Genomic DNA, 12,440 nt, shown 5'->3' with positions numbered 1-12,440 from the left:
TCTTTGTTTTTCCTTTTACTGCTTTTATCTAATTGTACTAATTGGTCTTTGGTCATTCAACCATTACTAGACCCTTTGGTTATCCTTTACCAAGAGAGCAACCGCATCCGCCTGGGCTGGACACCCGAGTGGAGTCGGGTTTGTGCACCTTCCCCTGCCTACAGTAGTTGGTTGCTTTTCTACAACCTCCCTTTATGAGTACCCCATTTTACATTTTTAAAGCAGAGGATAGAGAACTTCATCGTATGCAGCCGATGTAATGTCTAAATTGGTTTGATTTCAAACTTCTTAAAAAGAGTGCTAAGTAAAAAGTTTAGTGGCTGGTTACTTAGCTGGGGCTTCTTCCAGCCCTCTGAAGACCTCCTGCTCCCTCGCCATCAGTCCGCGCTGCTCTGTTCCCCCAATGACCCCTTACGTAAGCTGGCCGACTCAGCCAGTCTTCAGCCAGTGCGCATATGTGGCATGGGCCGCTTGCCTCCTTGATCACGCTCCCATAGCCGGGAGCATTGTGTACATGCGCAGTAGCAATTTTTATTTATGAGTGCAGAACACTCCCGGCAACAAGAATGCGACGGAGGAGGCGTGGTGTGGCAGGGGGCCGCGCATGCAGCGTTCAGGGGGAACAGTGGGGGACCAGAGCAGCGTGGAATGACAGCGAAGGAGCAGAAGGACTTCAGGCGGCTGGAAGAATGACCAGGTAGGTAACTGGCCGCTAAACTTTTCACTTACCATAAAATTTGCTTCTACAATCCCATTTTCAGATGTTCTTACCAGTATAGCTGCATCTTTGGGCTCTATTTATAAATGGCTTTGTGGTCCAAAAAATCTTGGAGGGAAAATACAGCATTCGGTATTTTAGACTTCTGTGTGCCAATTCATAAAAATGTGTGCACTTGCGATAGAAGTTCTGGAATTTCCAGAACTAGGCTGGCGGTAGGTTGGTGGTAACATGAGAAGAAGCTGTCTGAGTTGATACATTTTCTCCGTGCAGAGACAGCGTTACTATAGAAGAGGCATCCCCAACATCCCTTTAGATGTGCATTTTTTTTAAACTGCCTCTCCTTGCCCTGAATCTGCACTGAATCTGTCTAATAGTCTTTCTAAACAATCAATTTAATTGCCACAGCTTAGAAGAACTTCAAGAAATGTTACACATGCAGGCTTTCTGATGTAAAATGTATCTGAAAACAGGTACCCAAGAGGTTAAAAAACACAGCCTGGGATATTCCGGAAAGCCTTTTTTGTTCCCTCCTCTCTGCTGCTGCCTGGGAGAACTGTCCCCATTAGCTTTGCTGTTATCTGCTCTCTTATCACATTTTCTAAACAGACAGTATTCTCTGTCCCAATACCGCCTGCTCTAATCTTTAGGAAATGACATTTACTGACATGTGTTGAGATAATCACTGCACAAGTCCGTAATTTACCTCACTGCTCAGGAATGTCTGCTTTTCACGCGGAAACAGCTTTTATGAATTGACATTTCGCTAAGTGGTCGGTAAAGTCTGCTGTTTTCAACTTTACCGCATGCGGGAATGCTTTATCAATAGAGAGGCCTTTGTGTCCAGCTTGTGTTGTATGTTTATCATCTTTAGTTTCGTTTTGAGGGTGTGACGTTGTTTCTTTTTGTAGATTAACATTCGGGAAGTGGAGGGTAAGCTGCAAGACTTGGAGAACCAGACACGGAACATTCCTCTTCTGGCTGACAAGATAGTAAGACTGCCCTCTACCAGACGGAGGATTCGGGGCATGTTTGCACCAGAATTGAAGAGTAAATAGGCACAAGATCCGCTTGATGTAACCTTGTGCCTAGTTACTAATGTGCTAAAGCAGGAAATAGCCACTGTTTGATTTTTCGTTTTTTTACGTCACTTTGTGGTCGTAGTTTTTGTTTTTGCGTTGACATACATTGCAATTGGGAACATGCGCAATGTGCTGAAAAAAAAGCAGAAGGTTATCTCACTTTTTTATTGTTTAAAAAAAATCGCCAAAACTCCATGAGGATGAATGCAAAAACATTTTTCGATTTCCGAGCGGGCCATTGACTTCAATGATGCGTGTGGCAGCGTGCATGCGACGCACGCGATTCTATCAAGTGAGTTGCCTGCCTTAGGGGGGCATCACGACATTTGGTAAATGTCCTCATCAGCAGGGCCGGATTTGTAATTTTTACCGCCCAAGGCCACTATCAGCAGCTGCCCCCCTCTAATATAGGTAGCCTAATGACCCCCCCCCCCCTTCCCTCTAGAAAAAGAAGCCAGATGACCTTCCCCCCCCCCCCCTTCTGTATAGATAGCCTGATGACCCACCTCCCTCCAGTATAGGTAGTCAGGTGACCCATCCCGCCCCCAACACCACTATAGCCTGCTGCCCACCCGCCCTTGATCCTGTGGTGCCCTAGGCCATGGCCTATGTGGCCTTGCCTTAAATCCAGCCCTGCTCATCAGCTGTTTGTAGTTGTCCCGTATTGGTGTCGTTCACTGAACAATGTCGCCATATCTTTGCACTGAGCACATTGGGACAGCTGCTGTCAATGGGGGTAACTGCATACAGAAGAAGGGGGGGGGGGTGCTGTACACGGGGGCTGCACATGAGAAAGGGCGGCTTCTGCCCAATTGTGAGGGATGCACAGAGGGGAACAGGAGGAATGCTGTATATGGTAGAAGGTATGCTTCACATGGGGCACTACATAGAACAGGATAGGGGGTGTTTATAGACTAAAAGGGGCGGTTACAAATGGAACATTGCTCATGGGTGGGAGGGGGAGTGGCCACATGATAAACAGCCTAGGAGAGCAGAAGGTATGAATCCTGTTGTGGGAACATCAGACTTGGACATACCGGTTGATAAAAAGTTAAGTAACTTTATGCAATGCCAAGCAGCAGCAGCTAAAGCAAATACAATTCTGCATAAAACAGGAAATAAAACCATGAAATGATAGTATACTACTCCCTCTGTATAAACCACTTGTGAGGTCACATCTGGAGTATGGGATAATGCAGGGGGCGGGGGCATGATGCAGGGGGAGGGGCACACACTACTCCCTCTGTATAAACCACTTGTGAGGTCACATCTGGAGTATGGGATAATGCGGGGGGCGGGGACATGATACAGGTGGAGGGGCACACACTACTCCATCTGTATAAATCACCTGTGAGGCCACATCTGGAGTATGGGATAATGCGGGGGGTGGGGACATGATACAGGGGGAGGGGCACACACTATTCCCTCTGTATAAACCACTTGTGAGGCCACATCTGGAGTATGGGATAAAGCGGGGGGGAGGAGCATGATGCAGGGGGAGGGGCACACACTACTCCCTCTGTATAAATCACTTGTGCGGCCACATCTGGAGTATAGGATAATGCGGGGGGTGGGGACATGATGCAGGGGGGGGGCGCACTCTACTCCCTCTGTATAAATCACTTGTGAGGCCACATTTGGAGTATGGGATAATGCGGGGGGCCGGGACATGATGCAGGGGGAGGGGCACACACTACTCCCTCTGTATAAATCACTTGGGAGGCCACATTTGGAGTATGGGATAATGCGGGGGGCCGGGACATGATGCAGGGGGACGGCCACACACTACTCCCTCTGTATAAATCACCTGTGAGGCCACATCTGGAGTATGGGATAAAGCGGGGGCCGGGACATGATACAGGTGGAGAGGCACACACTACTCCCTCTGTATAAATCACTTGTGAGGCCACATCTGGAGTATGGGATAATGCAGGGGGCGGGGACATGATACAGGGGGAGGGGCACTCACTACTTCCTCTGTATAAATCACTTGTGAGGTCACATCTGGGGTATGGGATAATGCGGGGGGCGGGGACATGATGCAGGGGGAGGAACACACACTACTCCCTCTGTATAAATCACTTGTGAGGCCACATCTGGAGTATGGGATAATGCGGGGGGCGGGGACATGATACAGGGGAGGGGCACACACTACTCCCTCTGTATAAATCACTTGTGAGGCCACATCTGGAGTATGGGATCATGCGGGGGGCGGGGGCATGATGCAGGGGGAGGAACACACACTACTCCCTCTGTATAAATCACTTGTGAGGCCACATCTGGAGTATGGGATAATGCGGGGGGTGGGACATGATACAGGGGAAGGGGTACACACTACTCCCACTGTATAAATCACTTGTGAGGCAACATCTGGAGTATGGGATAATGCGGGGGGAGGAGACATGATGCAGGGGGAGGGGCACACACTACTCCCTTTGTATAATTCACTTGTGAGGCCACATCTGGAGTATGGGATAATGTGGGGGGAGGGACATGATGCAGGGGGAGGGGCACACACTACTCCCTCTGTATAAATCACTTGTGAGGCCACATCTGGAGTATGGGATAATGCAGGGGGCGGGGACATTATACAGGGGGAGGGGCACTCACTACTTCCTCTGTATAAAACACTTGTGAGGCCACATCTGGAGTATGGGATAATGCAGGGGGCGGGGACATGATACAGGGGGAGGGGCACACACTACTCCCTCTGTATAAATCACCTATGAGACCACATCTGGAGTATGGGATAATGCAGGGGGCGAGGACATGATACAGGGGGAGGGGCACACACTACTCCCTCTGTATAAATCACTTGTGAGGCCACATCTGGAGTATGGGATAATGCAGGGGGCGAGGACATGATACAGGGGGAGGGGCACACACTACTCCCTCTGTATAAATCACCTATGAGGCCACATCTGGAGTATGGGATAATGCAGGGGGCGAGGACATGATACAGGGGGAGGGGCACACACTACTCCCTCTGTATAAATCACTTGTGAGGCCACATCTGGAGTATGGGATAATGCAGGGGGGAGGAGCATGATGCAGGGGGAGGGGCACACACTACTCCCTCTGTATAAACCACTTGTGAGGCCACATCTGGAGTACAGGGTGTAGTTTTGATCACCACACTACAGGTGAAACTTGAAATATTAGAATATCGTACAAAAGTTTATTTATTTCAGCAATTCAACTAAAGGTGAAACTAATCTATGAAATAGGAGCCCTTTGCAGTTTTTTTTGGATGAATTAGCTGATTAGAGTCGGACACTTTGAGCCGAGAATATTAAACATTTCACAATATTCTAATGGTCTAAGATTGTGATTTTGGGGTTCTCATGAGCTGTAATCCATAATCATCAACATTATAACAAATAAAGACTTGACATATATCGCTTTGCATGGAATGACTGTTTCATATATTAGTTGCACCTTTTAAGTTTTAAGAATTACTGAATTTAGTTTAGTTACGTATTTAAGTTTCTTTACTTAAATAAACAAACGTTTGCACAATATTCTATTTTTTTAAAGAGACTCCGTAACAAAAATTGCATTCTGTTTTTTATCATCCTACAAGTTCCAAAAGCTATTCTAATGTGTTCTGACTTACTGCAGCACGTTTTACTATCACCATCTCGGTAATAAATCAACTTATCTCTCTCTTGTCAGACTTGTCAGCCTGTGTCTGGAAGGCTGCCAAGTTCTTCAGTGTTGTGGTTCTGTGATGCATCTCCTCCCTCCAGGCCCCTCTCTGCACACTGCCTGTGTATTATTTAGATTAGGGCAGCTTCTCTCTACTCTCTTATCTTTTACAAGCTGGATAAATCCTCCTCTGAGCTGGCTGGGCTTTCACATACTGAGGAATTACATACAGGCAGAGCTGTCTGCACTCTTCAGGAAGAAACAGCCTGACACTTCAGTGGAAGATAGCTGCAGGGGGAAAGAAACACACAAATGATCTCTTGAGATTCAAAAGGAAGGGTGTATAAAGCCTGCTTGTGTATGAATGTATTTTCTATGCGTGGACATAATGTACATCAACCTACTTCCTGTTTTGGTGGCCATTTTGTTTGTTTATAAACAAACTTTTTAAAACTGTTTTTAACAACTTTTAATGCGGCGAGGAGCGGCGAAATTGTGACAGAGTGTAATAGGAGATGTCCCCTAACGCACTGGTATGTTTACTTTTGTGCGATTTTAACAATACAGATTCTCTTTAAAGTTTCACCTGTATAGGAAGGACATTAACCAGCTGAGCGGTCTGGACGAGCTCAGCTCGTCCATTACCGCCAGCGGCTGCCGCTCAGGCCCTGCTGGGCCGATTTTAATGAAATAAAAAGCAGCACACGCAGCCGGCACTTTGCCAGCCGCGTGTGCTGCCTGATCGCCGCCGCTCTGCGGCGAAAGAGGGTCCCCCCAGCCGCCTGAGCCCAGCGTAGCCGGAACAAAAAGTTCCGGCCAGCGCTAAGGGCTGGATCGGAGGCGGCTGACGTCAGGACGTCGGCTGACGTCGATGACGTCACTCCGCTCGTCGCTATGGCGACGATATAAGCAAAACAAGGAAGGCCGCTCATTGCGGCCTTCCTTGTTTATTCTGGGCGCCGGAGGCGATCGGAAGATTGCCTCCGGAGCGCCCTCTAGTGGGCTTTCATGCAGCCAACTTTCAGTTGGCTGCATGAAATAGTTTTTTTTTTATTTAAAAAAAACCCTCCCGCAGCCACCCTGGCGATTTAATCAGAACGCCAGGGTGGTTAACATACTAGAACGGGTACAAAGATGGGTAATGACATGAAGCAATTGGATGGAAGGGTTGGATAAACTGGGTTTATTTTGCTTGGAAAAAAGTGATGATTAACATGTATAAATACATCAGAGGGCTTGGACAGAGAATAAGAGTGTGTGATCTTTGAATGGAAGATTGCCATCTATTTAGAAAAGGGTTCTTTACAGTAAGAGTGGATAAAATGCGGAATGTATTACCTCAGGAAGCAGTCATGGCAAATTCTATATCTGCATTTGAAGAGGGCTTGGATGCTTTTGTTGTACTGAAGAACATTCACGGCTATAATTATTAGGTAATTCCTGGGAGAGTTGATCCAGGGATTTCATCTGACTGCCATCTGGAGTCGGGAAGGAATTTTTCCCCTGTTAAAACCAATTGGCCTAAGCCTTGTAAGGTTTTTTTGCCTTCCCCGGATCACCTGGGATATAGTTACATAGTTAGTTTGGTTGAAAAAAAGACATCCGTCCATCATGTTCAACCAGATGGGAAAAAAGGGAAAAAAAACTACAAAAAACACCATCCTGAGCTTGCACATATCCCAGTTGATCCAGGGGAAGGCGAAAAACCTTACAGGGCCTGGGGCAATTAGCCTTAAAAGGGAAAACTTCCTTCCCGACTCTAGAGGGCAGTCAAATAAATCCCTGGATCAACTCTCAACGGGAATTACCTGGTAATTACAGCCATGGATGCCCTTCAATGCAAGGAAAGCATCCAAGCCCCCTTTTACATGCAGATGTAGAGTTTGCCATAACTACTTCCTGAGGTAAGATCTTCCAGATTCTAACCGCTCTCACTGTGAAGGACCCCTTTCTAAATGGATGGCAAAAAGTATTTTTCCTCCATATGCAGATCATGTACCCTTGTCAACCCTAGGGACAAAAAGCTAATTCGCCAAGCTTTTGTATTGCCCTCTGATGTATCTATACATGTTAATCAGGTCACCTCTCAGTCACCTTTGTCCCAAGCTAAATAACAGCAATCAAACGCTTCCTATAATTGCAGACCAGCTTTCCGCATGTCTCCACAATATTTGCTCATTCATTTTTAGCAATGAGCTCTAAATCTTTCAGGTTGGAGGGTCTTCTCGCCATCACCCTGATCTTTAGCTCCCTCCACAGATTCCCAGTTGGATTCAAGTCAGGACTCTGGCTAGGCCACTCCAAAACGTTAATGTTGTCTGCTAACCATTTCTTCACCACTTTTGCTGTGTGTTTTGGGTCATTGTCATGCTGACATGTCCACTGTTGGCCAAGGCCAAGTTTCTCTGCAGACTGCCTAGTGTTGTCATTGAGAATCCTCATGTATAAGCATTTGATTGCTGTAATAGTCAGTAAAGGCTTTTTTATTGACTATTAAGAAGGGTATGAATAATTTTGGACTGGACACTTTTTGCTCAAATGTAAATAAAAGCTGGCAAATGTTTTTTTCCCACAATAATGTCTCTTGTACATCCACTTATTATCTTTTGGGAGACACCTATGTCATTTCCTGTCAAAAAATGACTTTGCTGGTTGAATAAAAGTAACTTTAAGTCAACATTTGCCAAGGGTAGGAATAATTATTGGCAGCACTGTATGTATTATGTAGTGTATGTATCGTAGTCTAGGGCCAATTTTCAGGGGGAAGCCAATTAACTTTATCTGTATGTTTTGGGATGTGGGAAGAAACCAGAGTGCCCCGGAGGAAACCCATGCAGACACAGGGAGAACATACAAACACCGTGCAGATGTCTACCTGTCTGGGATTTAAATATTGGGGACCCAGCGCTGCAAGGCGAGAGTGCTAACCACTACGCCACCGTACTGCCCACCGTGCTGTACCTGTTCTAGTATGTTAATGTCCTTATTATAGTGTGGTGCCCAAATTATATCTCATACACCAGATGTGGCCTCACAGGTGATTTATACAGAGGGAGTAGTGTGTGCCCCTCCCCCTGCATCATGCTCCTCCCCCCAGCATTATCCCATACTCCAGATGTGGCCTCACAAGTGATTTATACAGAGGGAGTAGTGTGTGCCTCTCCCCCTGTATCATGTCCCCGCCCCCTGCATTATCCCATACTCCAGATGTGGCCTCACAAATGATTTATACAGAGGGAGTAGTGTGTGCCCCTCCCCCTGCATCATGTCCCCGCCCCCCGCATTATCCCATACCCCAGATGTGGCCTCACAAGTGATTTATACTGAGGGAGTAATGTGTGCCCCTCCCCCTGCATCATGTCCCGCCCCCTGCATTATCCCATACTCCAGATGTGGCCTCACAGGTGATTTATACAGAGGGAGTAGTGTGTGCCCCTCCCCCTGCATCATGCTCCTCCCCCCCGCATTATCCCATACTCCAGATGTGGCCTCACAAGTGATTTATACAGAGGGAGTAGTGTGTGCCCCTCCCCCTGTATCATGTCCCGAGCCCCGCATTATCCCATACTCCAGATGTGGCCTCACAGGTGATTTATACAGAGGGATTAGTGTGTGCCCCTCCCCCTGCATCATGTCCCCGCCCCCCGCATTATCCCATACCCCAGATGTGGCCTCACAAGTGATTTATACAGAGGGAGTAGTGTGTGCCCCTCCCCCTGCATCATGCCCCCGCCCCCCGCATTATCCCATACTCCAGATGTGGCCTCACAAGTGATTTATACAGAGGCAGTAGTGTGTGCCCCTCCCCCTGCATCATGTCCCCGCCCCCCGCATTATCCCATACTCCAGATGTGGCCTCACAAGTGGTTATACAGAGGGAGTAGTGTGTACCCCTTCCCTTGTATCATGTCCCCGCCCCCTGCATTATCCCATACTCCAGATGTGGCCTCACAAGTGGTTATACAGAGGGAGTAGTGTGTGCCCCTCCTCCTGCATCATGTCTCCTCCCCCCGCATTATCCCATACTCCAGATGTGGCCTCACAAGTGATTTATACAGAGGGAGTAGTGTGTGCCCCTCCCCCTGCATCATGTCCCTCCCCCCGCATTATCCCATACTCCAGATGTGGCCCCACAAGTGATTTATACAGAGGGAGTAGTGTGTGCCCCTCCCCCTGCATCATGTCCCCGCCCCCCTCATTATCCCATACCCCAGATGTGGCCTCACAGGTGATTTATACAGAGGGAGTAGTGTGTGCCCCTCCCCCTGCATCATGTCCCCGCCCCCCTCATTATCCCATACCCCAGATGTGGCCTCACAGGTGATTTATACAGAGGGAGTAGTGTGTGCCCCTCCCCCTGCATCATGTCCCCGCCCCCCTCATTATCCCATACCCCAGATGTGGCCTCACAGGTGATTTATACAGAGGGAGTAGTGTGTGCCCCTCCCCCTGCATCATGTCCCCGCCCCCCTCATTATCCCATACCCCAGATGTGGCCCCACAAGTGATTTATACAGAGGGAGTAGTGTGTGCCCCTCCCCCTGCATCATGTCCCCGCCCCCCTCATTATCCCATACCCCAGATGTGGCCTCACAGGTGATTTATACAGAGGGAGTAGTATACTAGCATCTCAAGATATTTCCTGTTTTATGCATCCCAGAATTGGATTTGCTTTAGCTGCTGCTGCTTGGCATTGTATTCGTTTACTTATATGGACGGGTTCAGGACAGTGATCTTTTTTGTTGTTCTAATCGGGGGTGGCTGCAGGTGTTGGGGTGGGCAGTGGTGGAGGAGCGGAGGGTTGGCCACACTTGTTGTTGGGGGATGGGGGGCGTGGTTTGTAGTTTCACCCATGGAAACACAGTAAAAAGACATCATTTAACATCTCCATTACTTGCAGGAGAATCTGCAGAACAGACTGTATTCATACCCGGAGCCGGCGGAGCTGGTCACATGGCCTTCTCTACACGACGCCCTGGCTGAGAGAGTGAGTAAACAGCATACAGAGTTATGTGATTTGCACAGTCACAGGTTTTCCTATAGGAAAGGCCAGAAACTGTTCCCATTTGTCTATTGCATTTTTCTTCCAAATGCGCGGCATGCTGCATTCTGTCGTGTTTGCGCTTCAGTTGTAGTTAATTATTTGCTTTCACAATGCATGTGTTTTACCAGACTGCAACTTCATGTATTTTGTGCACCGACTACGGGAAAACGCAAACATGGAAACAGAATGGGGACAGTTGCATAAGAAACCTCTCAAGCACATCTCAAATGTCACGTTTTTGTCCAATCACATTTGTAGTGGAAACAAGGATTTGCTGGTAAAACGTTATAGCAGCAGGGACAGCCATACTATCCCAAGGAAAAAAAAAACATATATAAGTAGATAAATACTTGTCCTACTTACATATGTTTTGTACTGTCCATGTTTTGATGGCAGTGAATATTATATAGTAAATAAATGTTCCAGGCATTTTCCATCTTTACTGCCTATGAGTGAAGGCAATCCCAATCTCACTTCCTCCCTTACTCTTTTTTTTCTCCTAGAAAAAGCACTGTCATATCTAGCCTGCTTTGTAAACACATGTGAGCACAGCATAGATCATATTACAGCTTCTGCAGAGGGGTGAGGTGTATTTCCCTTCTCAGCCTCGTGTCACACTGAACTGCCCTCAGCCAATCAGTGAAGAGCAGGAATATTGGAGGGGCAATAACAAGCTTCCCTCTCCCCGGCAATGTACCAGAATACAGCCAGGCTGACTGAGATAAGATTCATTACAGCAGACACATTTATGATTATATTGGAATGCTTGCAGTGCAGGGTCAGGTTGTATATTGCATAATAAACACAGCAGTGGGTAAATGGAATTTGATTTTATGGCTGACAGTCCTGCTTTGATGTTATCCTCTGTTGTAATCCTGTGTGTGTCTGTCTAATGTGACTCTCGCCTGTTGCCCTTCAGAGCTCAGACTGGGCCCTCAGCAATGACATGAAGCAGAAGAATGTGAAGACTGTCCTGGGCAGTTTGGCCACCCTCCCCGGAAGACATCAGGGGCTGGAGAATCGGGTTCAGAGTATCGAGGAAGAGCTAAAACTCCTCGAACAGGAGTTAGGTGAGTGACGGTGGCGGGTGCACGGTATAATCAGTGCTATAAGTACTACAGAGGGGAGGTTATGTCTAAACCTAACACAAAACAAAAGTTTTTTGTAGTAGTTACAGAGGCACCAGCCGAATAAAAATTAGTAGTCTATCAAAACCAAATAAAAAATTGGGGGACCGGGGTGGATCCGTCTCCCCAATATATATGACACAACCACCATATATGCTATCCAGAAAAATATATATTTAATCAGTACTCCACATAAAATTATGCAACGCGTTTCGTGGGTCCCAAGCTCGCTTCCTCAGGCAGGAGTAACTCCGAGGTTGTGCAGATATTGTGCAGATAGGTGCAACTCCGAGGTTGTGCAGAGGTGCTGCACCTATCTGCACAACCTCGGAGTTACTCCTGCTCTTGTATTTGCCTGAGGAAGCGAGCTTGGGACCCACGAAACGCGTTGCATAATTTTATGTGGAGTACTGATTAAATATATATTTTTCTGGATACCATATATGGTGGTTGTGTCGTATATATTGGGGAGACGCATCCACCCCGGTCCCCCAATTTTTTATTTGGTTTTAATAGACTACTAATTTTTATTCTGCTGGCGCCTCTGTAACTACTACAAATATCATTATCCATCTGGTACATGGGTGTGTACACCTTTATTTTTCTTCTACGGAGAGCAACTTCTTAGCCTGAGAGGGGACAGGCTTAATATCCCCATATGCGATTGGAGTGGTTGCCTGAGGTCGGCAACCCAGACTTGTGAGTATATCAATATCTGCTGTACAAATTGAAGATGACCTTATATTAACAATAATGCACTATTGGGGGCTCTCGATTGTTCTTTCTTTCTGTCTTTTTACAAAACAAAAGTTACTTACCTC

The 12,440-nt window shown here is 47.1% G+C and overlaps 1 protein-coding gene across 4 annotated transcripts in view; it reads left to right on the top strand.

The window, feature by feature from the left end:
- C7H16orf96 (chromosome 7 C16orf96 homolog) overlaps positions 1 to 12,440 on the top strand; it is a 103,693-nt gene that overhangs the window by 30,107 nt on the left and 61,146 nt on the right. For all 4 annotated transcript variants that reach the window (XM_068243586.1, XM_068243587.1, XM_068243588.1 and 1 more), the window contains exons 4-6: positions 1,630 to 1,710; positions 10,349 to 10,435; positions 11,412 to 11,562. In XM_068243586.1, coding sequence (XP_068099687.1) covers positions 1,630 to 1,710; positions 10,349 to 10,435; positions 11,412 to 11,562 — 319 coding nt within the window. The remainder of the gene's footprint in view (positions 1 to 1,629; positions 1,711 to 10,348; positions 10,436 to 11,411; positions 11,563 to 12,440) is intronic.

The sequence above is a fragment of the Hyperolius riggenbachi genome, chromosome 7 (genome assembly GCF_040937935.1).
Source record: "Hyperolius riggenbachi isolate aHypRig1 chromosome 7, aHypRig1.pri, whole genome shotgun sequence".
NCBI lineage: Eukaryota > Metazoa > Chordata > Amphibia > Anura > Hyperoliidae > Hyperolius > Hyperolius riggenbachi.
Note: the sequence above shows the minus strand (reverse complement) of the source record. Positions and strands in the feature narration are given on the sequence as shown.